Source organism: Dasypus novemcinctus, chromosome 27 (assembly GCF_030445035.2).
Source record: "Dasypus novemcinctus isolate mDasNov1 chromosome 27, mDasNov1.1.hap2, whole genome shotgun sequence".
NCBI lineage: Eukaryota > Metazoa > Chordata > Mammalia > Cingulata > Dasypodidae > Dasypus > Dasypus novemcinctus.
Window position 1 is genome coordinate 38,491,110 of NC_080699.1, and position 27,880 is coordinate 38,518,989.

General features: G+C 43.9%; 1 protein-coding gene across 4 annotated transcripts in view; it reads right to left on the bottom strand.

Annotated features, from left to right (window-relative positions):
• ETS1 (ETS proto-oncogene 1, transcription factor) overlaps positions 1-27,880 on the bottom strand; it is a 128,992-nt gene that overhangs the window by 69,580 nt on the left and 31,532 nt on the right. Inside the window, exon 1 of one of the 4 annotated variants that reach the window (XM_071212420.1) lies at positions 26,956-27,146. The exons of the other annotated variants lie outside the window; for them this stretch is intronic. Coding sequence (XP_071068521.1) covers positions 26,956-27,076 — 121 coding nt within the window. The 5' untranslated portion in view covers positions 27,077-27,146. Of the gene's footprint in view, positions 1-26,955; positions 27,147-27,880 lie in introns of those variants that run through there. 4 annotated transcript variants of the gene reach the window in all.

Genomic DNA, 27,880 nt, shown 5'->3' on the forward strand with positions numbered 1-27,880 from the left:
TATGTTCTCCTTCTGGGGCCTGAAACCCCCAAGATGGAATTAAGGCCTGGTAACTTATCCCGTGTATCTTGATGGAGCCAATTTGTCAGCACAGCCAACCAGTCATGGAACGACAACAAAACAAATCAGTGGGACATTCCAATGCTGGAAGAGCTGCAAAGGATACAGTGTAAAACAGAGAGGAAGGGGCCCACGAGGTTCCAGAACATGTGAAGAAGGATCAAGAACACAGAGGGTATTTTCTCAGTCTCTTTTCCACATGGACTTTTACTCGTATGCAGAGAAATTTCCTCTTGGAAGCTTTAAACCCATCCCCATGAGGCACCCTTTTTTTCTGGTGGTCTGAGCATATCACTAGTCTATATTTGAATGTCTGTCTGTCTAAAAGCAGTGGCCGAGTTTTAGTCATTATTAGAACCCATGGTGTTTAGCCAGAGATAGGAGAACTCAATAAATTATGTTGAATTAAACAGATAACAGCTTCCTAACATCCCAAATAATGAATCTTGTAAGAAAATAAACTAAGATGTTAGTAAAATTTTTTGTCTAATGTGATACTCAGAGTTGCCCAGTGTTTAAGAAGAAGGTGCTGAGTGATGCTTTTCCAAGTTAAAAGTGGTCTTTGTAAAGTTTTATTCTGCTTCTCCCATCTCCCACTTCCCATACCCTTCAAGGGAAATGTTACCTAAGATAACTGCCTTCGTTGTGTTTTTCATCTGCCTATACATGGACACAGTTGTTTGTGAACAAATGGTATTTGGCACATCACAAGGCAGAGCAATTGTTTCATAGTTTGAACATTTTGTGCAGAATCCAGTTCATATTTCTCAGACTACTATCAGAAGAAGCCTTCAGAGATTTCTGAACTTCAAGTCTAATATTTTATTTCACTGTTTGCCAAAGGTAAGATGTACAACCACTGTATTATTTGTGAGAAGAGAAGGAAAATATATGGATGAACCCAATTGTCTACATCCCTGTGAGGAAGATGCAATTACAAGAAGTCCAAGGCCCTCTACCTTCTCAAATTTGCTATAACTGATCAGATCCCCCAAAGCAACGTGCTATGAAATGTATCTTTTGGACAAACGAGCACCCACTTCAATGAGGAAGAAGATAGGTTGGGAGTAGGAAAGGAGGATGGGAATGAGTTGAGAGTGGGGATGGAAATGGGAAGGGCAGAGAGTGGACAGAATCACTATCACCTAGCAGGTGGAACAGATGTGTATAAAAAAGACCTCACCATTCTTTCAGGTATGATTGCGGTACACGACTCATTTTCTGCACAAAAAAAATTATCAGTCCCTGTTAATGTATAACAAAGATGTTACAACTGAAAAAACTGGCTGACCTTAAACCATAGAAGCCAATGAAAGAATGGGTTTGGTTAGGGCCCATCGTTGTTGCTGAGCTGTGATGAGCATCACAAACTCACATATTTTTTATATTGTTACCTCCAGGACTGGGTCCATATAATAGTTAGAAGAAAAAAATTAATGTGTTGCACGAGAATATTTTACCATCTACTGCCATCCAGTAAATATAACATTCTTTGAGTACATCACTGCAGTCATCCACAGACATCATCAACAAGAAGTGACTCCTATCTTACCTAAAGCATTCTTCACTACACAACATCGCTGACATAATGAGGTAATTCCATCTTACCTTTGCCAACGCTAAATCTAGCAGCAGAGTGTTATTTTTTTTTAAATTCCAGTGCTATTTCAAACCTCTTTTTTTTTCTGAGTGTCTACTCTCCTGAAAAACCTGCCAAGATTCTGAGTTTCATAGATATGCCGGAACATAAATCCATAAAAGAACTTTAGGGCGTCAAGTGTAATTATTAGTATTTTGAATTTCCTAAGTATCAAACATGACTCTGATGAAAAATGACCTTAAGAAGGAATCTGTCAACTGCTCTGGGGTCCCTCCTCACATTTCTCTTTTCCTAAGGGCCAAAAAGAGATGATGTTGGGTTGGTTTTTTTTTTTTTCCTTTTTTTTAATTTATAAAAAGCCAGCTGTGCTCTCTGTACATCTTGCTCCATCATTCCTGAAGGAGTCGGGATGGACCAGGCGATGATGCATGAGGTGGAACAGACCCCAGCTCCCATCTCATCTCTCCAGATTGGCTCCCACACAATAAAAACCTTTCTTCCTTTGAGTAGGTAAAGAAGACTGATGTACAGGAAGGCACCATTTAATCAGTCAGGCCAGTGAGGCACTGTCAAGCCTTGAGGTCTCCTACTGAAGGGTAATAATAGGTAACATAGAGAATCAAGAAAGTACAGAATATAGAAGTTATTTCTTAATGAAAATGTATTTGGTCAGATTGATCAACAAACTTGTGTGTTCTCCAGATTGGGCAATCATCTTGAAAGACGTCATCATGAAAAGGCCTTCAGTGGGAAGAGCCACAAGGGACCCCCTGGGGAAGAGGAGGAGGGAGGTACAACTGGGTGGGGAGTTGGCAACAGACTGTGGGAGGAAAGAACAAAGGGCAGCCAGCACTCTGGTGGCAGGTCCCCAGGAGAGATCCCTTTCCAGGAATTAAATTTTCTAAATAATGTTGAGAATTAAAAAAAAAAAAAAATCAAAAAGGTTATGCTCTTTTCTTTCAGGGAATTCCACAGTACTGAGAGAGACCAGATGGCTGGTAAAAACCATTCCAGATTCAAGAAAGGACCAGCATCCAATTCACGTACACTCCCCAGTTTTAGTGAGCTAACCTTTTCTCTAGAAGAGAGTATTTTTTTACTTTGATTGGATTGGACTGGATTAGACTGGGGTGTAGGATAGAGAAAATTCCAAATCAATGGTTCTGGCTTCCAATTAGCCCATACAACGACCTGCGTTTTCTTGCCAAATTGATTTATCAGACTTTGGCTACCTAGCTCTAAAAAATACACTTAAATTCTAAAACAACTAGGGAGGTGGAGCAATGCAGTAAAGTGGCTAAAGGCACGTAAGCCAGAGTTCTAATTTTAACTTGGCCACTCTCCAGCATCTTCAGCTTCTGAAAGCCTCGATTTCTTCATCTATAGAATGGAGCTAAAAATAGTGCCCAGTTGGCAGAATTGAACTAAATATGAAATGAAGTCATGTGTACAAAGTGCTTTGCACTGTACCTAATACAGAACGAGTGCTTGATATTAGTAAGTTAGAAAGTCAGAATTTTGACTTCAGATTTAGTGAGCATTAAAATTTTCGTGGAAGTTTCTCAAAGCTGCTGTATGCAGTGTTCTCACCAAGAGATGAGATGGCGCTCCCTCTTGGTGTATGCCATTAAAATCATGCCATAATAATCAAGACAATGTTAGGTCTGTGTATGCAAACCACACAAATCCTGACACCATCTCCCTTAAATGAAAGGGAATTATAATTCCCATTATGAAGTTGTGAAATAAGATTATGGAACTTCTAATTATATCCTCATAGCTACATTGCAAATTAGTAGCCAAGTGAGGAATATGTACCCTTTAGGATGCCTTCCAATATTGCATTACACCCCCTCTGGGTCTCAGTTTTGATATTAATTCAATGGGTTTATACAACCTTCTCTAGCAGTTGGCCTCACCATTTGGTTTTTGAGCTGGGCAGTAACTTAGCAGAATCCACACACTGACTAGCCCATGCCCTGTACCGGGCTCTAAGATGCATTCCCCAAACCAGCCACCATTTGGCCATCCACCATTGCATTCATTTGCTGGCAGTCTTTTCTTATATTATCCCATCTTATATATTCTGACAGCCAAACTTTTCTAACAGTTATGACTTGTGCTATAAGCACAAGTACACCTCGATATTTGTGCAGCATACACGTACATCTCGGTTACAGAGTTCTGGACCAAGCTCATGTTCTCCCAACACTTGGACCTGCCTCCAGAATGGCGGTCACCTTTTCCTGCCAACTGGAGTTCAGATGAAGCATGTCACTTGCTGATGTCAACTCTCAGTGCTGACCAGTGGCCCAAAAGAACCCAAGGGACAGGGAGCTCACATAGCCTATCCCTCTGCCAGCCAGAGCCATCATCCCTCTTTGCAGTGTCCTCTGCAAACACACATTTGCTATTTAGGGGGCATCAGCTACATCATTTGCATTCTGGCACTAGCAGTGCCTGGCGCCTAGCCATCAAGGCTGGCAGCCTGGGACGCGCATATTCTTCTCACTAGACGCGGGCTCCATTTTGGCAAGATCAATGCCATATCATTGGGAAATCAGACTTAATTGGTTTTCTGGGGGTGTTTAGTTAAGTCACCCCACCTCAGCTCCAAGTTGATTAAAGTGTTGCTTTGCCCTTTCCAACAACCGTAGCAAAGAAATGATGGGGAAATACTCCAATAGCACATAGTTGGGTCTTATCCCTCTCCCTTCTTTTTCTATTCCAATGACTTTGGGGAGGTTTGGGCACTGGTCCTGCATACACAATACCGTGCTTGTTCTCCTTTTCTCTACAGAGCAGCCTTGAATAGCTCTGTCTAAAATTATAAGCAGGGGCAGCCCTAGGCTCCAAGAGATCAGAGCCCTCATGCTGGGTCTGAACAAAGACCCTGCTTTTTCCCAACAATTAGCCCTGCAAAAAGGACATCTATCTCCCTCTATTAAAACCACCACATGCCTTCAAGTCAGCCCATTGTAAAGCTAATTAAATAACACGCCTCTCTCCCCATGCAGGTCTCCTGATTAGTTTCCCTGTGTCCAAAACTTCTGCAGAGAGCTTAGAGATAGACAGGCCAACGTTCCACTTCTCCCTAAACGGATCGCTAGGGTTTGAAAAGCCATCTTCATCAAGAGTGTTGAGTCCTTTCAAGCATCATGCACCATATTCACCAGTAACTCAGACTCTGGTCACCTTCCAGCTTAAGGACATAGGTGAGCCTTTCATTGTTTCAAAAATGAATGATTTCAGATAGCAAAAGTTTCTGTCAAAATGTAAAATCTCTGGTGGCAATCCACTCCCATAATGGTCTGAAGGGCTGCAGCTGCCACATGTGTGAAGGACTTTTCACCAAAGGTGCAGAGCCTGAAGAAGCCCAGACAAGGTGCCTGGAAGCAGTCCTCCACTCTCTGGGGAAGAACTCAGACCTGTGTGGAAGAGGAAGCACAGTCTTCTTGGGAAGGCACAAGATAGGAAAGCAGAGACCAGGTAAAACCTTGACATCAAGTTTTAGAAACATACTGCAGACATAACATGTCATCCCTCATGTCAAATTCCTTCAAAGACTCCTTATTGCCAACCAGATAAAAGCCCAACTCTTTAGGGCAGCCCAAAACGCCTTTCTTGGTCAACCCCCATCCCCCATTTCCCATTTCCCGAGGAGGCACCCTGTTCTCCAACGATCCTCACCTGGTGGGAGTCCTTGGAACACATCCTCATGTCTTACACTTAATGTGCACTTTGACAGGCCTTTCCTGGTCTGCAAAGCCCTGATTCACCTGTCCCAGTCATCCGTCAAGCCTCAGCAGCCAGGATCACCACCCCTGTAAGGGTTTCCTGGATTCACCCAGATAAAATCAGACATTTCCATTCTCACAACAAACTGCTTTCAAAGTCAGCAGCTAGAGGCTTCTGATCTAGCACTTACTACACGGAGGAAAACGATTTGAGTCCCTCAAGGTCAGAAATTATATTCTATCCAAATTCCAACCTCCAGCTTAAAACACAATAACTTAGACATCATAAATGCTGAATCAACACTGAGAGCATAGGGAACTGAATAAATGAATAAGTGAATAAAAACTGAAAAAGTGAATGGATGAACATAAACAACAATTTCATATTAAGTGTAGTCTGAGATGATACATTCAGGTCAACTCCCAGCTTCAGTACAGATGGCTTTGTGTGCTTAAAAAAGGGCATAATTATTTTATGTCACCGTTTTCTCCACTGGAAATTAGATCAGGTCTCATACACACATGCACATACACAAACACACTCTCAGAAATATTTTTTTAATAATTAAAATGAAAGAAAACTAGGTCCAGCATTTTAAAAATGTGTTTAATAGTTCTAGAGTTTAAACTTTAGAACCAGCTCCAGTGTTTGAGCTTCTAGATCATTTAATCCTTAGACCATATAAACCTTTTCTTAAAACTGTGTTTTTAAAAGACTCACCAAGCTTTCTTGGATATCTCATACAAATAAGTGAATGACTAAATTATAAAATAATCCCATCTATGACTTGAGTTTCCCATGAAATCCTCCTGGGCTTAAAAATTATCAGTAAAGAAAAAAAAAATTAAAGTACTTGGCAAAATAGATGTTGAACTCTGCCAAATCCACAAATATTTAAGAACAGCCAAAGTCATTGAATGATTCCCATTCTTAAAACATAAAGTCTTGTAGCAAAAGTCACTTCCTGATGATTCTATATTACTTATAAGACATTTGGGGTCAGTTCTTTCCTTGTTATTTTACCATCACAATCTCAATTTTAAAGATGTGTTTTTCTTATATTTGAGGGTACATTTCAGGTAGAGAGAAATAGCAAGACATAAAGAGACAGGGAAGCAGATCTGGCTCAACTGATAGAGCATTCACTTACCACATGGGAGGTCCAGGGTTCAAACCCAGGGCTTCCTGACGGGTGCGGTGAGCTGGCCCACATGCAGTGCTGATGCGCGCCAAGAATGCTGTGCCATGCAGGGGTGTCCCCCGCGTGAGGGAGCCCCACACACAAGGAGTGTGCCCTGCAAGGAGAGCCACCCTGCCTGAAAAAAAATGCAGCCTGCCCAGGAGTAGGGCCGCACACATGGAGAGCTGATGCAGCAAGATGATGCAACAAAAAGAGACAGATTCCAGGTGCTGCTGACAAGAATGCAAGTGGACACAGAAGAACACACAGCAAATGGACACAGAGAGCAGAACAACTGGGGAGGGGGAGAGAAATAAATAAATCTTAAAAAACAAAGATATAAAGAGACAGAGGGAAGGATTGAGCAGTTAATGCTTAAATTAGAGTTTCTGTTTGGGTTGCTTGTGGAGTTTCAGTAATGGGTGGCAAAGATGTTAGCACAATATTGTGAACATAATTAACAGCACTGGATTATATATTTGAACATGCTTTTAAAAGGGGAAATTTTAGGTTGCATATATGTTACTAGAATAAAAAGTTTTTTTAAAACATAGGACTGTACAGCACAGTGAATCTTATTGTAAATGATGGATTATAATTAATAGTACAATTATTTAAACGTTCTTTTGTGTATTGTAACAAATGTATCACACCAAGGCAAGATGTGAATAATAAGATGGTATTGGGGAACTCTGTAATTTATGCATGATTTTTCTGTAAACCTGCTTCTCAAGTAAAAATAAATATTTTTTTTAAAAAGAGACAGAGAAAGATTCCAAGACCTTGCAACAATAAGTAATCAGATCAGTAACATGAAACTAAGGAAGAAAACAGTCTTTCTATTGGCAATAACTTTGTTCTGGCAAATCTCCTAGTCACTGGAGTGGAATACCCGAATTATAAGGATCATAATGGATTGAAAGCTGTTAAAATTGGACTCTGGCTAGCAATAAGCTCTTTCTTACTCTCCTTCACCACAGTCCACCTCCACCTCCATTCTCAGATCTTGCCTTAAAGAGGACTAATTCAAGACCTCTAAGATATATAGAAAGTAGAACAATGAATGAAGACAAATAGATGTGCACTTTTATATAGATTTGTCTCCCCAAGATATAGCTTGGCATGAATGCAAAGCAGCCACTAAGCATGTAAAAATCACACCCGTTAACTTACCAAGGCCAGCCCAAATATACCACATGGCAAAAATAAACTGTTAAAACAAAGATAAACAGAGAACATGCTAGAAAGAAAAGAAATATTGGAAATGAATATATAAATGTGGGTGTCAGTATTCATCAAATAGAAAGGTCAGTTGCACATACTGAATGAGCTTTAAACAAAGAGTAAGAACATAAGATAGGAAACAGGTACGGTAAATGTGAGCACTAGTGTGGAGAAATTGGATACAAGAATTAAGTGTATTAGGTTAATACAATCCTTACTAGGAAGGTCTTCTAGAGTAGCATGTGTTATGTGGGCTAGAAATAGCTATTTTTTAAATCCAGTTGAGTTTTTTGAGCAGTATGAAAAGACATAATATAGATAAATCAAGATTCAACCCTGCTGACAATTCATGTCAGTACATTTCAGTTAGCAGGTATTTACGCAATGACTTCAGTGTAAACTGGCTACATAATTCTGCAAAAGGGATACTTCAAAGAGCAATTTAGGAGACACCCATTTCTCCTATCTTCATGGAGGTCATGGATGATTTCAAATCCCCTAGGTGCCAAACCTCAGAAATAAATGTGGGTAAGCACTCTTCTTTCCTCTGATGGAAATAACAGTTATGCCTTGCATGGAAGGTCACCAGGTACTTCCATCATCATCTCATAGCAGATGAGAATGGGCTGGGAGGAGGGGTGGGCATTGCAGTCTCTCCACACGTGTCTGTCCAGGGTGGAGAGACTCTGATCCAAGTCAGCTGTGCAAAATCCTGAAGCTACATATGACCTCAACTCTTTCCCATTATTCCTGTGTCCAAAATCACTCTCACCTACCACTTGAGCATCTGTAAATGTGGTTTCCTTCTGCCAAGTCTTCTGTCATCCTTTGTGGATTTCTTATTAGACCTTTTATCACTTGGGTACCATAAACCATCTGAGTCATTATTTTCCCACCAAGAAAGTGTGTGTTGAGGGAGAGGGAGGAAAGCCTGGTGTAGTGAAAGAAGAGACAATCAATGCCCTACTCCATTTAGAATAAGAATAGGCAGCAACATTCTTGGGAGGGGGTGGGATACAGTAGGGTGCCAAGGTCTGCATCTGCCTGAGCTCAAGGATGAACCAGAGGAGGGATGAAATCAGGGTTTGGGATTAGGGGAAATGACAGGAAGGACGCAGGTCCCTTCCCATGGGAGCTAAGGAGCGAGGGAAACTGACATGAAGTAAACTGCCCTCAGACAGTTCAATGTCTGCTCTACATCTCCCGCGCAGCTGCACCAGGAAAACATTGGGAAGCATTAGAAATACAGAGCAGCTGGCCTCAAAACTCGTATTTTTAATTGTTTTTTTTTTCTACTTATTCATCTATATTGGGGTTTTTTAATATCTGCTCCAATGGGGACTTCAAGACAAGTAGGATAAGGCATTACAAATGTGCAAACAATTCTTTCTGGGAAACGTTCCTTTGTTCTAAAGTCACATACCCTAAATTCTTCACCAAAGGCCAACTCAGCACCTGCAAGAGGGGAGAAAAGGCATGGACGCAAAAATAAAGAGATGGGGGAGAGGGTTTGGAGGGTTGATTTCAGGGATATTGACACCTCCAAAGTAAGCAATATTTCCATGTTCCTTAGATTCCCAGTTTTTTTTCTCTCAAGATGCTCAAATTTAATATATTAATTTTGTTAAAAGTCTCATAGATGGTAAAGGCTATAGATTCAGGAAGTTTGTCAGACAACTGGAACTGACTTCCTTTAAAACAAATCCTCAAAGATAAGACAAGAAAAGTGAAAAAGAACTATCAAAAGAAATGTCCTTGACAAACAAATTTGCACGAGATGAGATGTATACAATTGATTCATTGAATGGTCACAAAATTATCCTAGAAAAGTTGACAGATAAATTTTTCTCTCCTCAATTGTTCAGATCCCCTGAAATAACTTAAAAATTAAAACCTCTTTGCTTTGGTGTCATTGTAATCCAAACAGTAAGGGGTGAGTGCTGATGTTCCTATTTAGAGATGAGGAAATTCATCATCGTTTTGCTTAACTAAGTCTTCAGATTTTGCATTCCCTGCAAAAGGCACACATCATGACTGCATTATGTTGCTTTTTTCTAGTTTACTGTCATTTTATATAATTTGCTCAAGTCAAGCACAGGGTTAATGGTAGGCTAGGGAGTCACGCTGACCTGAGCTCATATTCAGTATCTGACTCTTACCAATGGTGTACCTCTTGGCAAGCTACCTCACCTATGTAAAGCCCAGGTAGGGGTTAATAATAACCCAGAGGATTTGTGGAATATTTTTAAAAGATAGGGTATGTAAAATATTTGACTCAAGGTAAAAATTAAGCAGGTTTTTGTTTTGTTTTTTTCGGATTCCAAAAACAGCATATGCTAAACCAGTCTTTAAACTCAGGGATGTTCAACACACAGATTCACTATCCATCAAAAAATACTCATTTGGGAAGGGACTTGGCCCAGTGGTTAGGGCGTCCGTCTACCACATGGGAGGTCTGTGGTTCAAACCCCGGGCCTCCTTGACCCGTGTGGAGCTGGCCATGCGCAGTGTTGATGCGCGCAGGGAGTGCCCTGCCACACTGGGGTGTCCCCCGCGTAGGGGAGCCCCACACGCAAGGAGTGCACCCCTTAAGGAGAACCGCCCAGCACGAAAGGAAGTGCAGCCTGCCCAGGAATGGCACCACACACACGGAGAGCTGACAGAGTAAGATGACGCAACAAAAAGAAACACAGATTCCCGTGCCACTGACAACAACAGAAGCGGACAAAGAAGACTCAGCAAATAGACACAGAGAACAGACAACTGGGGGTGGGGGGAGGGGAGAGAAATAAATAAATAAATAAATCTTTTAAAAAAATACTCATTTATCACAATGAGCAATGCTAAAGGACCACTTAATTCAGATGATTACTTATGCCATAAATTAAGAAGGCGGTTCATAAATATTGATGGCCTATGTGAATACTCAAAAATCTCTGTCCATAAAAGAGCCAAGACACAGGGGAAATAATAGTCTTTTCATCAAAAAGTGCTGGGACAATCACATAGCCACATGCAAGAGAATGAAACTGGATCTAAGAGCTAAACTCTTCATGATTTTGGGTTAGGCAATGGGTTCTTAGAAGTGATACCCAATGCACAAGCAACAAAAGAAAAAAGAGAGAAATTGAATTAACATCAAAATAAAAACTTTTGGGGAAACGGACTTGGTCCAGTGGTTAGAGCATCTGTCTACCACATGGGAGGTCCGCGGTTCAAACCCTGGGCCTCCTTGACCCATGTGGAGCTGGCCCATGCGCAGTGCTGATGCACGCAAGGAGTGCCCTGCCATGCAGGGGTGTCCCACGCGTAGGGGAGCCCCACGCACAAGGAGTGTGCCCCGTAAGGAGAGCCGCCCAGCGCCAAAGAAAGTGCAGCCTGCCCAGGAATGGTGCCGCCCACACTTCCCGTGCCACTGACGACAACAGAAGCGGACAAAGAAACAAGACGCAGCAAATAGACACAGAGAACAGACAACCGGGGGGGGGGGAATTAAATAAATAAATAAATCTTTAAAAAATAAAAATAAAAACTTTTGTACTGCAAACAATGCCATCAAAAGGGTGAAAAGACAACCCACAGAATGGGAAAAAATATTTGCAAATCATGTACTTGATAAAGGACTTGTATTCAGAATATATAAAGAATACTTACAACTCAATAATAAAAAGACAAATAACCCAATTAAAAATGGGCAAAGCATTTGAATAGACATTTCTCTGGAGAAGATACACAAATGTCCAATAAGCACATGAAAAATGCTCAACATCATTAATCATTAGAGAAATATAAGTCAAAACTGCAGTGTGATACTACTCCATACTCACTACCATGGCTACAAGAAAAAAGACAGACAAAACAGGTGTTGGTGAGGATGTGGAGAAACTGGAACTCTCACACATTGCTGGCAAGAAGGTAAAACAGTATAACTGCTATGGAAACATCTGGTAGTTCCTCAAACAATTAAACATAGAATTACCAGGGGGATGAAGATGATAATTGACTGTAAATAGGTACAAGTTCCTTTAGAGGGGACAAAAATGTTCTAAAATTAGTTTGTGGTAATGGTTCCACAACACTGTGAACATACTAAAAATAACATTAAATGATACACTTTTAAATGGGTGGATTGTAGAGTAGGTGAATTATATCTCAATAAAGCAGATCTCAAAAATTGTTCTAAAAAAGAAAACCCTGCTTTCCCTGAAATAAAGTCAAGACAATTAAAAGAGAAAGAACCTCCCATCACCAAGGAAAATCTGTCTAGAGGGGTCCGTGAACATCATCTTGAGACCATTTGCTTAACCAAAGTTCAGTGGAAAAACGTCTAACATTTCCCTGACCTCCTTTTCTAAACTTCCTAAGTGGCTTAGAGAGAGGCTGCCCGGGAAACTCCAAATGGAACCTAAAAATATTATCTCCTGGCTTTATAAACATCAGGAAGGCTAATGAAGTGAGGAGCAGCAGACCCAGCGAATGGAACATTTCATTCAGGTTGGGAGGCACAAGTGGAGTCTAAACTAGTCTGAAAGCAGACAGGAGAGCCAAGGAGGGGGCAGTGTAGGGCCACGGGGGTGAAGAGCATTACAGGGTAGAGGAGGAAACATTAACAATGAACTAAGATACATAAAGCAGAGCCAGACTGACCACTATTCTAAACATCAGTACAACAACCCCTTTTCAAATCAAACTCTCTGCCCTGGCTCTGCTGACCAAGTTTGGACAAATTAGGGCTCCTGGAAGAAAACGCTCTCAACCTTGACTATCTTATAATTTGGAAAGAGGCCACGGGAGGAATTGCGTGGCACTGGTCTCTCTTTACCTCTGTCCCTAGCAGAAATATTCCCATTCCCCTGAGGTGTACCTCACCCTACACAGCATGGTTTCCACCTGTTTGTCAAGCTCAGGTTGATGCTCCTTGAGGACGGGCCTGCCACTCTACCTTGTAGGCCCAAAATCACATTAAATAAGGGCTCAGTAAATATGTGCTGCCTTGATAGATGCAGGCCAGAGTAGGGGTGCTCTAACCTAACGAACACCTTAAACCTGTCAAAAACTACCAGTGATCTCTGATCCAATTGAAGACACCACCTGTTCCTCCATCAGCTCCAATAAGTTTGGACATCTGGGTCACGAATATTGTATTGAACCTCTCCTCTGTGGCAAGTATTGGGCCAGGCACTGGGGATGTAGAAATAAACAGTGAAGTGCTTTGATTTGAGAGGGAAAGTAACCAGAATGGGCAAAGACATGTGGGTGAGGGAAAGTACAGAGTTTAAGGAAGTACATGACAATAGTGTGGTATGGTGGAAGGACACACAAGGGGAAGTGATGAAAGATAAGCCTGAAGAAGACGGGAGGTGTCAGCATAAGAGCCTTTTGGCCCAATCTCTGGATTTCATTCTGAAGGCTGCTGTATCAATGATGAAAGGCTGTTTTTTCATTTTTTTGGGTTTTGTTTTAATAACCTCTTAACAGATTTCAAAATCCTGGGTAGTGAATGCCATCATCTCAACAGATGACTTTTAGCTAGCCCTGGCTAGTTTATTCAACAGATCTTAAGTAAATGACCATAATAATTTAGGCACTATAATCAGCCCTAAGAGCATGACAAGGACAAAGGCTCTACCCTCAAGGTGCATCAAGTCTAACGAGGAAGGCAAAAATTTCATGATTGCAAACAAGGAGATCATCTCTGCAGTACAGATCTCCCTGGTACTATGGGAATAGGAAGGGCGTCAACCTAACCAGAGCAGGACAGGCAGCCAGAACTTGAGCTGATCCTTGAAAGAATTAGTATGGTGAACAAGGAGAGGAAGGATATTCTAGGCAACAAGAATATCATGCTTCAGAGGAGGATTATGTGTTCGGAGAAGTACAGGCAGCTCTGTATGGCTGGAGAGAGAGGTTTCCCTTGGCCATGGTAGAAGATAATTCCATAGTCTGGTCTGGAGGTTGAAGACAATTTAGAAAGCTACCATAGTCCAAATAAGAAAGAGTTGGGGCCTGCACTGGGGCATTGAGGAAAATAATAGAAAAGAAGAGATCAATTCAAGAGACATTTAGAAGACAAATTGACAGGCCTTGGTGATCAGTTCACGATGTGGATGGAGTGGATATCTACTGCTGTGATGTCTCTGAAGTCTCTTCCCTCTTCTTCCGGGACAGGACCCCACACTCTCCTTTAGAGAGCTGCCTCTTCTTCACATGACACAGTTCTGTTTGAGCTGTTCCTCACGGTATCTCTCACATCTTCAATTTACAAGCGTGAGTAAATAACCCAGCATGGCCAAGTAGACAACCCTATGGCCATTGCCTCAGTATTCACCGCAGGGATGGGCATCAACCCAGGACTTTCTTAGAGGAGCTTTGGGTTTGGTGACAACTATGACCACGGACTTCCCTTCTTCTACAAATCAAGGGCATGAGCTGGTACGGAAAAATAGAAAGGGGAGGGAGAAGGGGAAGAGGAGCAGGAGGAGGAGAAGAGAGGAAGAAGAAGAGATGGAAGAGGAGCAGGAGGAGGAGGAGAAAGAAGAGGAGGAAGAAGAAAAAGAGGAGGAAGGGGAGGAACAGGAGGAGGAAGAAGAGGATCAGTAGAAGGAAGAGGAAGAAAAGGAAGAGGATCAAGAGGAGGAGGAAGAAGAGGAAGAAGACAAGCTGGAAGAGCAGCAGGAAGAGGAAAAGGAGGAGGAGGAGGAAGAAAAGCAGGTGGAGGAGGAAGAGGAGGAAGAGGAGGATAGGGAGGAAGAAGAGGATCAGGAGGAGGAGGTAGAGAAAGAGAAGGGAGAGGACCAAGAAGAGGAGGAGAAAAAGATGGAGGAAAGTGGACTTTGGTTGGGGTGTCCGTCTACCACATGGGAGGTCCACGGCTCAAACCCCGGGCCTCCTTGACCCGTGTGGAGCTGGCCATGCGCAGTGCTGATGCGCGCAAGGAGTGCCCTGCCACGCAGGGGTGTCCCCCGCGTAGGGGAGCCCCACGCTCAAGGAGTGCGCCCCGTAAGGAGAGCCACCCAGCACGAAAGAAAGTGCAGCCTGCCCAGGAATGGCGCCGCACACACGGAGAGCAGACGCAGAGAGATGACGCAACAAAAAGAGACACAGATTCCTGGTGCCGCTGATAAGGATAGAAGCAGTCACAGAAGAACACACAGAGAATGGACACAGAGAGCAGACAACTGGGGAGGGCGGGGAGAGAAATAAATAAAAAATAGATCTTTAAAAAAGAAAAAGAAAAAGATGGAGAAGACCAAAGAGACTTGACAGGATAATTTGATTCCCTAGAGCCCCACAGGCTGTCCCTTCTACAGGACTTCCCGCTTCTGTTAAGTCAATAAATTCCCTTTTAAGCTTAAACTAATTTGAGCCAGATTTGTCGCACTTGGAAACAAAAATCCTTAACCAAGACAAGGGTTAAAGAAGAAAGGAAGGAATCAACAGTAACTACCAGTTTTCTAGCCTGGTGTTTGGTAGATGACAGTGTTATTTCCAAAGCCAGGATAGAGAGTCAAAATTACACTATAGAGGCAGGGGAGAAAGTGCAGAACTTGGTCATGAATTTGTGAAATCTGGACAATATCCAGGTGAACTAGCCAAAGAAAAATATACAAGGAAGACCCCTTAAAGTGTTATACCATTAAGTGATGAAACTGCCTGCTTGCCTCCCTCTTCTTTCATTTTCAATTTTTCTTTAAGGAGATGTGTTATTTTTATAATGATTAGCACCAACAAGTAAACAAAACATGGTTTATACGCACAAGACAAAAGACTTGTTCCCAGCCGGAAAGAGGGAAACGATGATGTGTTTTAATGTAATCAAAACAGCAGAGATTCTCTCTTGCCTTACTGGCAAAGACGTTTTACTTCTGTTAGAGGGAGGGAAGAGTGATTAATTGTCCCCGTCACAGAATTGGGAAATTTGGAAAATATAAAAAATGATCAATAACAATGGCAGACGAACAGAATGACATTGTAAACTTGCTATCCTTGGCCGCCAGGACTTACTGGTTGAGTTCACACATCAGCATGTCCAGCCTCAGACCCCTTCATGCCTCTCTCTCCCTGAAGCAGAATTAAAAGATGATTACCTAACTTAAGGCTTTCCTTTCATATCTAACCTACTCTTTCCCACTTCATAGTTGCCTAAAACATTCCCTTCAAGTTCCCTTAAAAGGTCTTAAAATTTTTGACTTATAGGATAAGGACAGAAGGATAAGAACAAATTACTTATGCTACTTCTGAAATATCCTGAAAGACAGGGGAGAGATTATTCTCAAACCCCTTAAATAATGCATTTCAGAGTCAAATTTCCTCCTAGCTAAAGTAAATCTCTCTTTTCCCATTTAATCCCATCTTTTCCTTGGTCACCAATAGAGCTAAGGAACAGCTGGTAACTCCTCAATGATGCTTGAAGAAGAGTTAAGTCTACACTAGTATGTCATCTTTTTTTCTTCTTCTTAGTAACAGCTTAATTGAAATATAATTCACATACCATACACTCCACCCATTTAAAGTATACAATTCAATGCTTTTTAGTATATTCATAGAGTTGTTCAACCATCACGCCAAAGAGAAACCTTGTACTAGTGTGTAATCTTAATTGATTTTATGCTTAGTTCCAACTCACTGGTCACCCGGCCCATGATTGCTATGAAAGGCAATGGAAAATTTGAAGAGGAAAAGTAAGTCAAGCAAAGGAAGATGGTGTATAACTGGAATAGCACTTAGTGGCAATAGCACAGTGAAGGTCATACATGTCCAAATAGTGGTAAGCTCCCTAAATGTGACATGAAAGCTGTTTTCCTTGTGGGTTTTACAATTGAACATTTTTAAAGGTTTGGGTTTTTTAAAATGTAAAAATAGGTGGGGAGCAAAACAAGGGTTCGTTCAATTCCATTAAAAACTTGTGAGCTCAGGAAGGAATTTGGAAAGGGCAAATGGAAAAGTGATTAATTGTTTACTAAAAAAAAAATACGGAATTTCCCTCCTCCGCCACTGCGTTAGTAAGGCGGAGTGAAGCAGGCAGCCCTGGGGAAATACAGATAAATATACCGAGGCTGGAAGGCTGATCCCGTCACCCCTCACCCCTGCCTTCTCCCAGGGCTGCTCCCAGACAATTTAATTCCATTCTCTCTCTCCCTGTCTCCAGAGCAGCAGCCCTGCAACACATTGCGTTTAAAATAAAGAAAAGCTTTTCCTAAAGAATTCACACACAAATAATCTCATTACCCCAGTGCTTAGGTTTATACAGCAGACGTCTTCTGTCAGGAAAAAAAGGGAAAAAAAAAGAAGTACTCTACACTCCCTCACATGGAGCAGCTGCGAGGAGAGAAATGGTATTTAATTCATTGTGAAATATTCAACAATGGCTACACTGCACTTTAAAAGCCTTTTGATAGTAAAACCCACAGGGAACAGCCCATCCTGTGTGCTGAAAAGCAGCTTCCCCACAATTAGTCTCTCTATTCAGAGTCTGAGGAGTCTATGTAAACTTCAGCACGTGCTGCCTACACTGTGGAGAGTTTCAAGGGTATAACCTTTCAGAAACTTCTTAGGGTTTAGGCTTTCTCTGCGAGCCTGTCTGCTCACAGAGCTAGGTGGGGGAGGAGGAAAGGGAGTGCAATACTTAGTTGAAGGGCTAAGCAAACTCTCCAAACCCTAACAGAAGGCACGACAAAGAAAAACCCATTCTCTGGCACAGCCTTGCAAGCTCCCAGGTTCCTTTCATGCCCTTAGAGAACCAAGGTTGGGCCAAAAGAAACCACAGAGAAGATCCAGAAAACATTAGGCCTCAGTAGTGCCTTTTTCACGTTCCCTCAATGTGAGACTTTCACTGGTGTCTGGTTTGCGGGAAAGCTAGGAATGCTCATGTTCTCTCATCCTAGAGGTTGGACATTAGCCAGGAAGGTGGAGGCAACAGTGAAGACTTTTGAAGAATGTTTGGGCAGGCAAAGTTTGAGTAATGGTTAAGATCGTGGGCTCTGGAGTGAGATTCGAATTTAACTACCAACACCCTCCCCTCCATCCTCCCAAAATTACAGCTAAATTCTTTGGGGAGGTAACTTTACCTCTTGGAACCTCATTGATCTCACCTGTGAAATGGGTATTATATCTCCCTGTAGGGATACTGTAAATATGGCCCTTAGCACATATTAAGTACTTAATGAGTAGTAACTATTCAACCCCTTGAATTGCTCCAGAAGGGCAGGGCTTCTCTCAAACTTTTCTAGAATAAAATTATTTAAAATTGGAGAAGATTGGAATATGGGTGTTTCTAAAATTAATTGTTGTATTTGTCAATACAGGTGTGACATAGAAATTGAGACATGCACAGATATTGAAGTGGAAATTCAGTGGAATCTAAACCATACTGAAACAGCCAAATGCACCAAAAGTCAAGCAAACTCTGAGTTATGAGAGTTAAGTTGGTTTCTGTTGTTGTTTTGAACTTTAAACTCGGAATTTTTGAAGCACAAATTACTAATAAAAGGCCTATTTCAGGTGAGGTTAAGTGCACCCGGCAATCTTTTTATTACCTCCAGTCTTTACTCAGTTCTCCAGGAACAGCCCACAGGCTGTTTTGGCTTCCAGAAGTAACAAGCCCCTTTCATTATAAAATCCAAAGTTCAACCTATGAGCGTTCACCAGGATGCAAGTCCTAAATCCTGCTCGGCTAAGAATGTCTACCAAACGTATTGACCAAAGAGGGAAATGCTAAGACATTACAGCGCTGTTCAAAGTAACCGACTCAAAATGGAGTATCCACCCTGTCTAGAACTGAGATGTCTGAAAATGGTCTCTACTTGTCTAAATTGGTTTGTGGCAGTGGACATAATAGTCGATGGTTCCAATAGAAGCAGAAGTTCAGAAATGAGGGTTAACATAATACCTAAATCCCTTCTCAATCTAAAGCAGTCAGAGTGGACATCATCCCGAATTTCTCAAGATTGAATAATGAACAAATATGGGGGGTGGGGGTGGGGGATGACCATGGACTAATGAAGATTTATTGTGACTGTAGGTATTATCATGCGGTAACAGAAGAACTTATAATGTTGGTTTAAAGACAGTGGCTACCAGGGGGAAGAATGAAAAAGTGGAACACAGGGCAATTTTAGGGCATTGGAATTGTTTCTGTATGATACTGCAGTGATGGCTACATAACATTATGTTTGTCAAAGCCTATGAAACTGAACAGCGCAAAGTGTAAACCATAAACTATAGACCTTGAATAGTCAGGCGCAGTGCTTAAATTCCGTTGGCCAATTGTAATAATGGTATGTTGTACTTCAGTAACGTAAGATGTGAGTTATGGGGGGAAATGTGTGTGTGTGGCTGGGTGGGGGTTCATATGGGAATCCCCTATGCTTTTGATGAAACTTTTCTGTAAACTAAAACTTCTCTAAAACTAAGTTTAAAGTGATTTTTTAAAAAATTAAGACAATCTAAATAAAAGAGGGTTAAGACTACAAAAATGACCAAAGATGGAAGCAGTGGGCTGGGAGTGTCTTCAGCATCCTGTAGTTTATTTGCCATATTTGCTTCTCCCTGGGGGTGGAGGAGGCATTAAGTCTGGATTCCTGCTTTGCTTCGGAATGCCTGTTTTACCAAGCATTGTTTTTCCCTGCCTGAAGTAGGGATGCAGGGCGGAAGCTATTGTTTGCTGGAAAGGCCATGAAAAGCAGATCATGGTGTGATTTTCCTATGGGGCGCTGAGTGGACCAGAGGGACTGCCTAGCCCACCTCCACCTCACTTTAACGAGACCTAAGAGCCTGTAATTGCTTCACAGGTGCTTGGAACGTCAACCTGAAGGACACGAAATAGAAGGAGATGTTGAGAAAGAGAGATGTGGTCGGACTTCAGGCAGAGCTTCAATGTAACCAAGAAAATGGGATGGAAACAGCTTCCTGATTTAAAAGCTTGGACCCTGGAACTCAATCCAGCTCAGCCCATTGTGCAAGTCAGACTTTCTAAGTACAATATACCAAGTGCTACAGAAATGACAAAAGGACCTTTTCCCTACAGGTGGTTGTTCTTAACCTCTTTTTTTTTTTTTTTTTTTAGATTTATTTATTTATTTAATTTCCCCCGCCTCCCCTGGTTGTCTGTTCTTGGTGTCTATTTGCTTTGTCCGCTTCTGTTGTCGTCAGCTCAGCGGCACGGGAAGTGTGGGCGGCGCCATTCCTGGGCAGGCTGCTCTTTCTTTTCACGCTGGGCGGCTTTCCTCACGGGCGCACTCCTTGAGCGTGGGGCTCTCACGCGGGGGACCCCCTTGCGTGGCACGGCACTCCTTGCGTGCATCAGCGCTGCGCATGGCCAGCTCCACACGGGTCAAGGAGGCCCGGGGTTTGAACCGTGGAGCTCCCATATGGTAGACGGATGCCCTAACCACTGGACCAAAGTCTGTTTTCCTGTTCTTAACCTCTTTGGGGTCTCAGAACACTTTGAGAATCAGAGGAAAGCTACAGAATATTTTCTTAGAAAAATCCTTTCACATATACAAGTTTGATCACAATTTCAGAGGATTGCATATTTCTGAAACAGTCTGGTTCAGAACCCTTGCTCCATGAGGATCTGCAGGTCTAACATTTGGCAGAAATGTGTCAAGGGTGACCAAAATTGTGTGAGGCACAGAAGACATCAAGTGAAAACTGAAAATTTTCTAGAACCCTGGATTTCTAGATATTCTAGATTTTATGTTTCTAGAAGTTTCTAGATATTAAGATATTAAAGATGTGTGGCAAGCCTGAGAGGTTTGGAAATGATGGCAAAAACAACTTCAGGAACTGGTGTTTCCTTTTTTGTTGTTGTCTTTTAAATTCCATCTTCAAGGCTGAAACAGATTCTGAAAGTTCTGGGTTCTTAAATAGCAAGAAAGTCCAAAAGAGGCAAACAAGTCTTCAAAGATCATGATCAAATCTAACAGGGATGTTGAGAAATGGTGTGGAGGAAGCCTACCCCAATTTAACAATACAGAGCGAGAGCGTGGGAGGGCGGGGTCAGCCCTCTAGAACTGGAAGAGGGGCAGGAGAGAGGCTGAAATCCGCCAGGAGCCAATCACTGGAGGCTCAGAGGGAGCCAGAGGCTGCCCCACAGATCAGTGGAGAGGTAATTCCTCTTAAAGTGCAATTAGGTCTCACGTTTGACCTATGACTTCTGGCTCATGAGATATTTATGCTCTCGGACAGGCAGCAAGAGGGAAAATAAGGGAAGATGGAAGCTGAAAGCATTTAATAAGATGGAAGGAAAGAAGGGAAGGAAGAATGGAGGAAGGGAGGGAAGAAAGGAGAGAGAGAGGGAAGGAGGAAAAAGGGGAGGGAGGGAGGAACCTGGCCAATTTACAGGAATTTAAACCACACATCCCAAGCCCTCCTCCACCGGCCTTGCCAATGAAATCACCGCCTAAGAGCCCTCTCTATGCCATGCTTGGGGCTTGCCATTTTCACTTTCCATAACTCTTCTTTTCCTCACCATAACCCTGTGAGTTAGGCACTATGAGTTTCCATATGAGGAAACTGAGGCCCAGACGGGACCCAGTGACTTGCCCTTGGTGGCAGAGCCAATAGGTGGCCCAGCTAAAACCTGGCCCGAAATCGGCCCCCCTTCTGCAGAACTCTCTTGCTCATTTCTTGGCGGCGACACCACACAGCTGTGCTCTGGAGAGAGAGAGTGACCCTCCCTTACCTATCTCCCCATCTCCCCAACCTATCTAGAACTCCCTCCTTCAACTCTTGCAAAACTAAATCTATGTACAGAATCTCTCAGGTTCCAACTGTCTGTTCATAAACACAAGCTTGGGGGGGGGCGGTGGGGGCAGCTCCCCGACCACAGACTGAGCAGAGGACATGCAGGCACGGGCCAGTTCAGAACTGCTGGCTCCCTTTCTCCTCCCGGCCTGGATCTGGGTTTGAAACCTCTGCAGTCCTCGGCTGCCCTCCCTGCTGGCTCGGCCTGCACCGGGGCTGCTGGCAGCGCCGGGGTTAACCGGCCAGGCCCGCGGAGCAATGATTTCTGTTTTATTTCAGCAGGGGAAGTGTGTGCCTGCCTGATTAGCCTGATGGTTTCCTCTTTTCCCATAACCTCCAGACCCCCGTGGCCTGAGTGTTTACTCTCTGAAATAAAAAATCTGCTGGTGTTTTTCTTTTTGTGCGCTCGTGTATTTTGGGAGGATTGCAGAGGAGGAAGGCGGGGTAGGGGTTAGAGCCCAGAAGGTTAGGGGGAGGGGAGGGAGCCGCCTCCAACCCCCCCCCCCCCCCCACCCACTCCCGTCCCCGCCTCCACCGAGCCTTTCCCAGCTGCAGGCTCCGGGCTGAGACCCCTGCCTGGCTGCAGTGCAAGAAAGAAACTTATTAATGAGGGAGCTGGGTCTCCTGCTTCAGCAGCTATAAACACAGTGAACATCTGGAGAGAGAGTAAGAGTCTCTCGGCGGCCAGACACTGAGAAAAACAGGCTGTCTCGGGAACCCAGCCCCCGCCCCCTCCTCGCTCTCACACCCCCGGCTCCTCTCGGCCGTTCACATCCTCCACCCACCCGAAGCTTTCCATTCACAGAGCCCGGCGGCGTCCCGCTCGCTGCCCGCCCGCGGGGGCTGACGCCAGCAGCACCGGCCAGCGCTTCCCAGCCCCCTCCGAGAAGAGTTGCCCAGAGGGGTCAAACTGCTTGCATCAAATAGAGCTCCGTGCCCCGGGGACCTTTTCCCAACTCGGACAAAATATTTGCGGTTTGAAAAAGTTAGGAGAACTTCTCCCCACCCCACCCCCACCCCCACCAGCCCCCCATGCCCTCTTCAGGCCCCTTGGGAGTTCCAGGGCGATGTTGTTGCTTCCTAGGACTTTTGAGAAGCAGCCCATGCATGGGAGGACGCGCCCACTGAGCACTTTCGTGCTAGTTGGAACTCCCCAGGCACCCGAGGCCCCTCTTGCTTCCTCTGGGTTCTCTCCTTTCCCAAGGGGCTGTCCGGATGGTGTAGGTGTGGAAAGGCCTTTGAGAGCCTTACTTCCCAGGCTGCCTGAGTAACTCTGGAAAGTCTCCTGTCCCTCACACTACTTTGTTCCTCTATCTAATCCTCTCAGGGCTTTCCTATGCTTTCACTAGTGTCGGGGATTGAGTCCTGATTCCCACAAAGTCCTAATTTGCCTATTTAGATGAGGCCAAATTGAATCAGGGTGGGTCTTAACCCATTTGACTGGAATTTGGATGCCTTCAGAAGTCAGAAGAAGCCAGAAGCCAGTGGAAACCAGAGGAGCAGATACCAGGAGCAAGACTGCAGTGTGACTGTGTAACTGAGAATTGCCAGAATGCTACAGACTCTGGGAGAAATCGAAGGGTGCGGATTCCTCGATTTTGGACTCCTAGCCCACGAAACCATGGGACAATAAATCCCTTTTGTTCAAGCCAGCCAGTGTGTAGAATTTGTTATAGCGGACTGGAAACTAAGGGACCTGGTAAAACGAGGTGCAATAACGGGCAAAGTCAGCAGGTATCAGAAAATTAGCTTTGGACAAGATGAGATCGGGCAAGACTGATGACGTAAGGGTGGGACATCTAGTATCATGCACGTGAATAAGATCATGCCCAAACCAGGCTGAAAGGAAAAAGGAGAAGGTAGCACTTATTGGACAACTGCTAAAGGCTATGACCTTTGGAGTGTATTAACCCACTGCCCACCCCCCATTTAATGAAAAATGTGTAAGTGTCCCATCTATTAAAGTTGAGGAGATGAAAGCTCAGAGCCTGACCCAGAGCCGAGGGCTTGAACCTGGTGGCGCTGCTGGGACCTCAGGTATGTTCTTGGTTTTTGTCACCAACCATGGTTGAGCCTTTCCTTGGACTCAGTACCCTGGGGTTCATCCCAAAAAAATGTACACAGAAAGTTCTGGTCATCCGCATTTGGAATAGCATGGGCTTGAAAGATATTAAGGGGTGGGACGGGGCAGTAGAGAGGAGGAAGAAGTGTAACATTGGTAAATATGAACAAATTCAGTTCATGTTCACACAGAGTAAACCTTTGACTTATTTAGAATAGTGTCAGTCATTGGTAGAAAGTTCATAATCAGAAGAGCAAAAATGGTACAAGGGAGGCTCATTTTTTGGATATGGATTGCTCTCCTAAGGTGCTACTTAGGCAAGGCATATCCTCCTCCTCCTCTCTCCTCTGGTATAGATGGCCTGGTGATCTTGGCTCCTCTCCAAGATGGGAGGGGGAAAATGCATGTTCACGCATCAAGCTTCTTTCAGAGCTGTCTTGGGGGAGAAGCCTGTCCAGGTAGGTAGACCCCAACCAGAGCCTTCTGTGAAAGGCCAAAATTAGAGACACTTTTACAGCTTCTCCTTCCCAAACACCCCAGCTATTAAGTCAGAATCTGAAAAGGCCGAGATGTCTCCCCCCTCCCTTCATGCCCAGACTTTACTTACTAAATGAAGGTTTTGTGTTGCTTTTCTTTATCCCCAGGCTTGTGCTATGCATTATTTGCATATTGGTATCTTTCCACAATTTTAAACAGTTCTGAAAAGCTGAAACATTGCACACTGACCTGGAAAATTGGGAAATAAAATAAAATCTGGAAATTGGGGTACACAAGTGGCATCCCTCATTTGCTTCACTCCGACTACCTGCCAGTCACCCCTGAGATGAACAGTCCATCCAACAGCACCCCAGAAACACACATGCAGGAAAGAACTGTTTTGAAGAATAAAGACTCTGAGCAGGTCCTGGAAAAGGAAAACACACCCTGAATGAGGAAAGAACAGATATGTGGAGCAGAGAGAGTTTAAAACCCAGGTTTTTTTAAAACCGCAGAGCCAGCTGAGATGGTCGGTTGAAAGAACAAACCTGGCGCTGAGAATAAACATTTTAGAGCAAGGTGAATCTCCATTTAACACATCTCTCTGGCATTCCCTCAACTTTCTCAACACTTAAAAGCCAAACTTCAGGCATCTGTTTTTCCCTGCTGAAACCTTCCACCTGGTTGTCCATAGCCCTTGCCAAACATTGGCCCAGGTTTGATTTCCCCCAGCCACCCAGCTGTCTGAGAAAACTCCAGCGCGGACCAGGAGCTCAGACTTTCAACCTCTCTCCCACTTGAACTCTCAAAGTTTATTTGGGAAAGACATTCTTTAGTTCTGCCATCGTACTAGTCAATATATTATAGAAATTCTGATTAGTGAGATTCAAACTCACACACTTATAAGGACAATCTTTATCTCACAAATAAGTGTAATATTTCATATGGGAACATCTGCTCTATTGTGTACATGTATCTCCTCGCATACACTTAAATACAATTAACTTCTCTGTATCCAGTAGGTGGCACCGACCACCAAAAGTGCTCAACTCATTAGGGGGTTACTTTCAGGCTTAATGAAACCCAGAGATTTTTTTGGAATCTTGGGCACTCTGAGACAATGAGCTATAGTACTAAACACTCGCTGCTTGCTAAGTGACAGCACTGTCTTAAGCTTTATCTGTATTAACTTAATGGCTCTGAAAGTGTGGTTCTGGAACTAGCAGCAGCAGCATCCCCTTAGCACTGGTCAGAAATGCAAATTCTTGAGACCTATCCTAGACCCCCTGAATCAGAAACTCTCAGCATAGGACCCAGCACTGAGTTTTAACAAGTCATGCAGGTGATTCTGATGCACGCCACTGAACCAACCCTCGGTTTTCTGATCCAGTAGTTCAGAGTATGGCTGGAGTATTTGCATTTCTAACAAGTTCCCAGGTGACAGGGCCTGGTGCTGGTCTGGGAACCACACTTGGAGAACCATTGGTACAGCAGCAGGAAATGGAGCATAGAGATAAGTAAGTTGCTGAAGGCGGCACAGCTGGGAAGAGGCAGAGACAAAGTTCAAGCCCAAGCAATCTGATTGCAGACCTGGATTCCTCACCTTTGCATTGTAGGTACTTCCTCTCTTATGAAGGATGGGAGCTTTAGGGGAGGCTGTGGATGTGAGTAGAAGGAGGTTTTCCTATTCAATGACCAGGAAACAGACTACACTGACTTATACAAGAAGGAAAGAAATATCGGCTGGCTTCTCAGGTCAGAGGCCTGGGTGACGAGACTGTAGGTTTCTTCCCATGAGGGTAGGATGGGCGTGCTGTGCCCTGCAGCTGCAGCCCACTTCCTGGTTCTAAGCACCTAACTACTCCACACACATGTGCTTTGGGTGCAGCCCCTTACCCATCAGTGTGGCTGAATCAAGCCTAATCCATCCCTGCAATGAAAAATAACTTGATAATATATCCCACTGGAAGGGCACAGGTAAGCACTCTCTTTTCTGACACACACTGTCGTCATTCATGACTGTCATAACTATGAAGTGAAAATAAAATGTGGACGGGGGCAGGTGACTGGATGGACTGTGCACTCACGGCTGGATGCTCAGGGGGGATCTGTGACGTAGGTTTTCTGGTTTCTGATGACAAAAGGGCACTGTGTGACTCCGTTGAGTTGGGGCCCACTCAGAGTCTCACCGCCTCTATCCGCAAGTGATTTGCATCCACCCTGACCCTTCTCAGGAGGCTGTGGTTATCATCAGAAGAGTCAAGAGCCATGTATCATTCTCAGAGACCAGAAACAGGAGACCACCATACACACTGATGTGTGCTCTGAAAATTGAGAAAAGGGGCTGAAGTTGAGGGAGAGACGGAGGAAGGGAGCAGAGAGGAGGAAGGCTCAGTGGGCTCCACTCCAGTCAGACGATAAACAGTAAAGGACATTTCAGCCATGCCTTGTGAAAGGGGCTCCATTGATTCATCATGCTCCCCGACCGAGGGATGATGAGAAGCTGAGACAGAAAGGGCCATTCATTCATGCAGAACGCCAGTGCCCATCCCCATTGGCTCTCACTACAGCTCCAGGCTGACGGGGAGGAGGGGAAGAGGCAGATGGGAGGAGGAGGTGGAAATGAAAGAAAATGATGACTACAAGATTGTCGTGAAGAAATGTACAGCTGCACAGGCAATTGCATGCAAATGTGGCTTCCCTTTTTAGCTGTATAGTTAATGTCTTCAGATTAATCTATTTTACTCTTTCAGTCGTCTTCCCCTTCCCTTCATGCCTTGTCTTTTTCTGGGCTTTCCCACCTCTTTTCCCCTTCCCATTCATCTTTTATCTGGTCTTCCCGATGATTTCCTCTCTGCCAATACCTACCTTTATTTCCTCTTCTTTCTTCCTCCATGCCCCTTTTACCATCTGTTCTGTCCACCTGACGCCAGGCAGTTCTTGGTTCCTGAGGATTCTCTCTCACTCCCCTGGTAAAGTCTTCCCACATCCATGTTTTCTCTCCATTTCCGTCTCTCTCTCTCCTTTCCTTATCCCCTCCCCTCCTCTCCTCTTAAGACTCTGCCCTTTTCATGAAGAGGAACAAGCCTCAGAAGAAGGCCGCCCAGAGAGGCCCTAAACATTCTTCAATGGCCCCTCCTGCTGGGTATTCCAGTCACTGACAGATGTGTAGTCTTCTGAAAAGAAGTTCATTCATCCCTTTTGCACGCACAAATGTGAGGCGGGAGCAGGGATGGGGCGTGGCCATGGGGTGGAGGATGGGAAGGAAACTGAAGTTATAAATAGGATAAAAGACGACTACAAAAATGTGGAGTATTTTTCTCCCTTTCTTTTTACTCAACACATCTCCATGGAAATATGCTGCAGCTGGAGAAATCATTGGTTGATTTGTATCTTCACCCCCTTCCCTATAATCCCACAATCCCCTTCCAAATGACTCCCATCACTAAGGAGAACTGGACCACAGCCCAGAAATATCCCTGCAACTCCTTCATCTGAATAGCTCAAAAGGCAAAGGAAAGGCTGGAGAGACTCAGGGTTCTTGCCAGATATTTCCATCCAAGGGAGCCTACAAGGTGAGGCCTACAAGTCAACGTGTTCCTCAAGAGATTGCCAACAGTTGCGGTGGGGGTGGGCCTAACCCATGGAGGCTTTCTAGCATTTCTGAACTGCAGCTGACCTCTATCCAGGTCATTCTAGGAATCGTTATAATACGCCCCCGTCTTCCACTCCTACCCAAAAGCCACAGGTCTAGGTGACTCCAGCTCCCTCCATCTTGCAACAATAAAGTCAA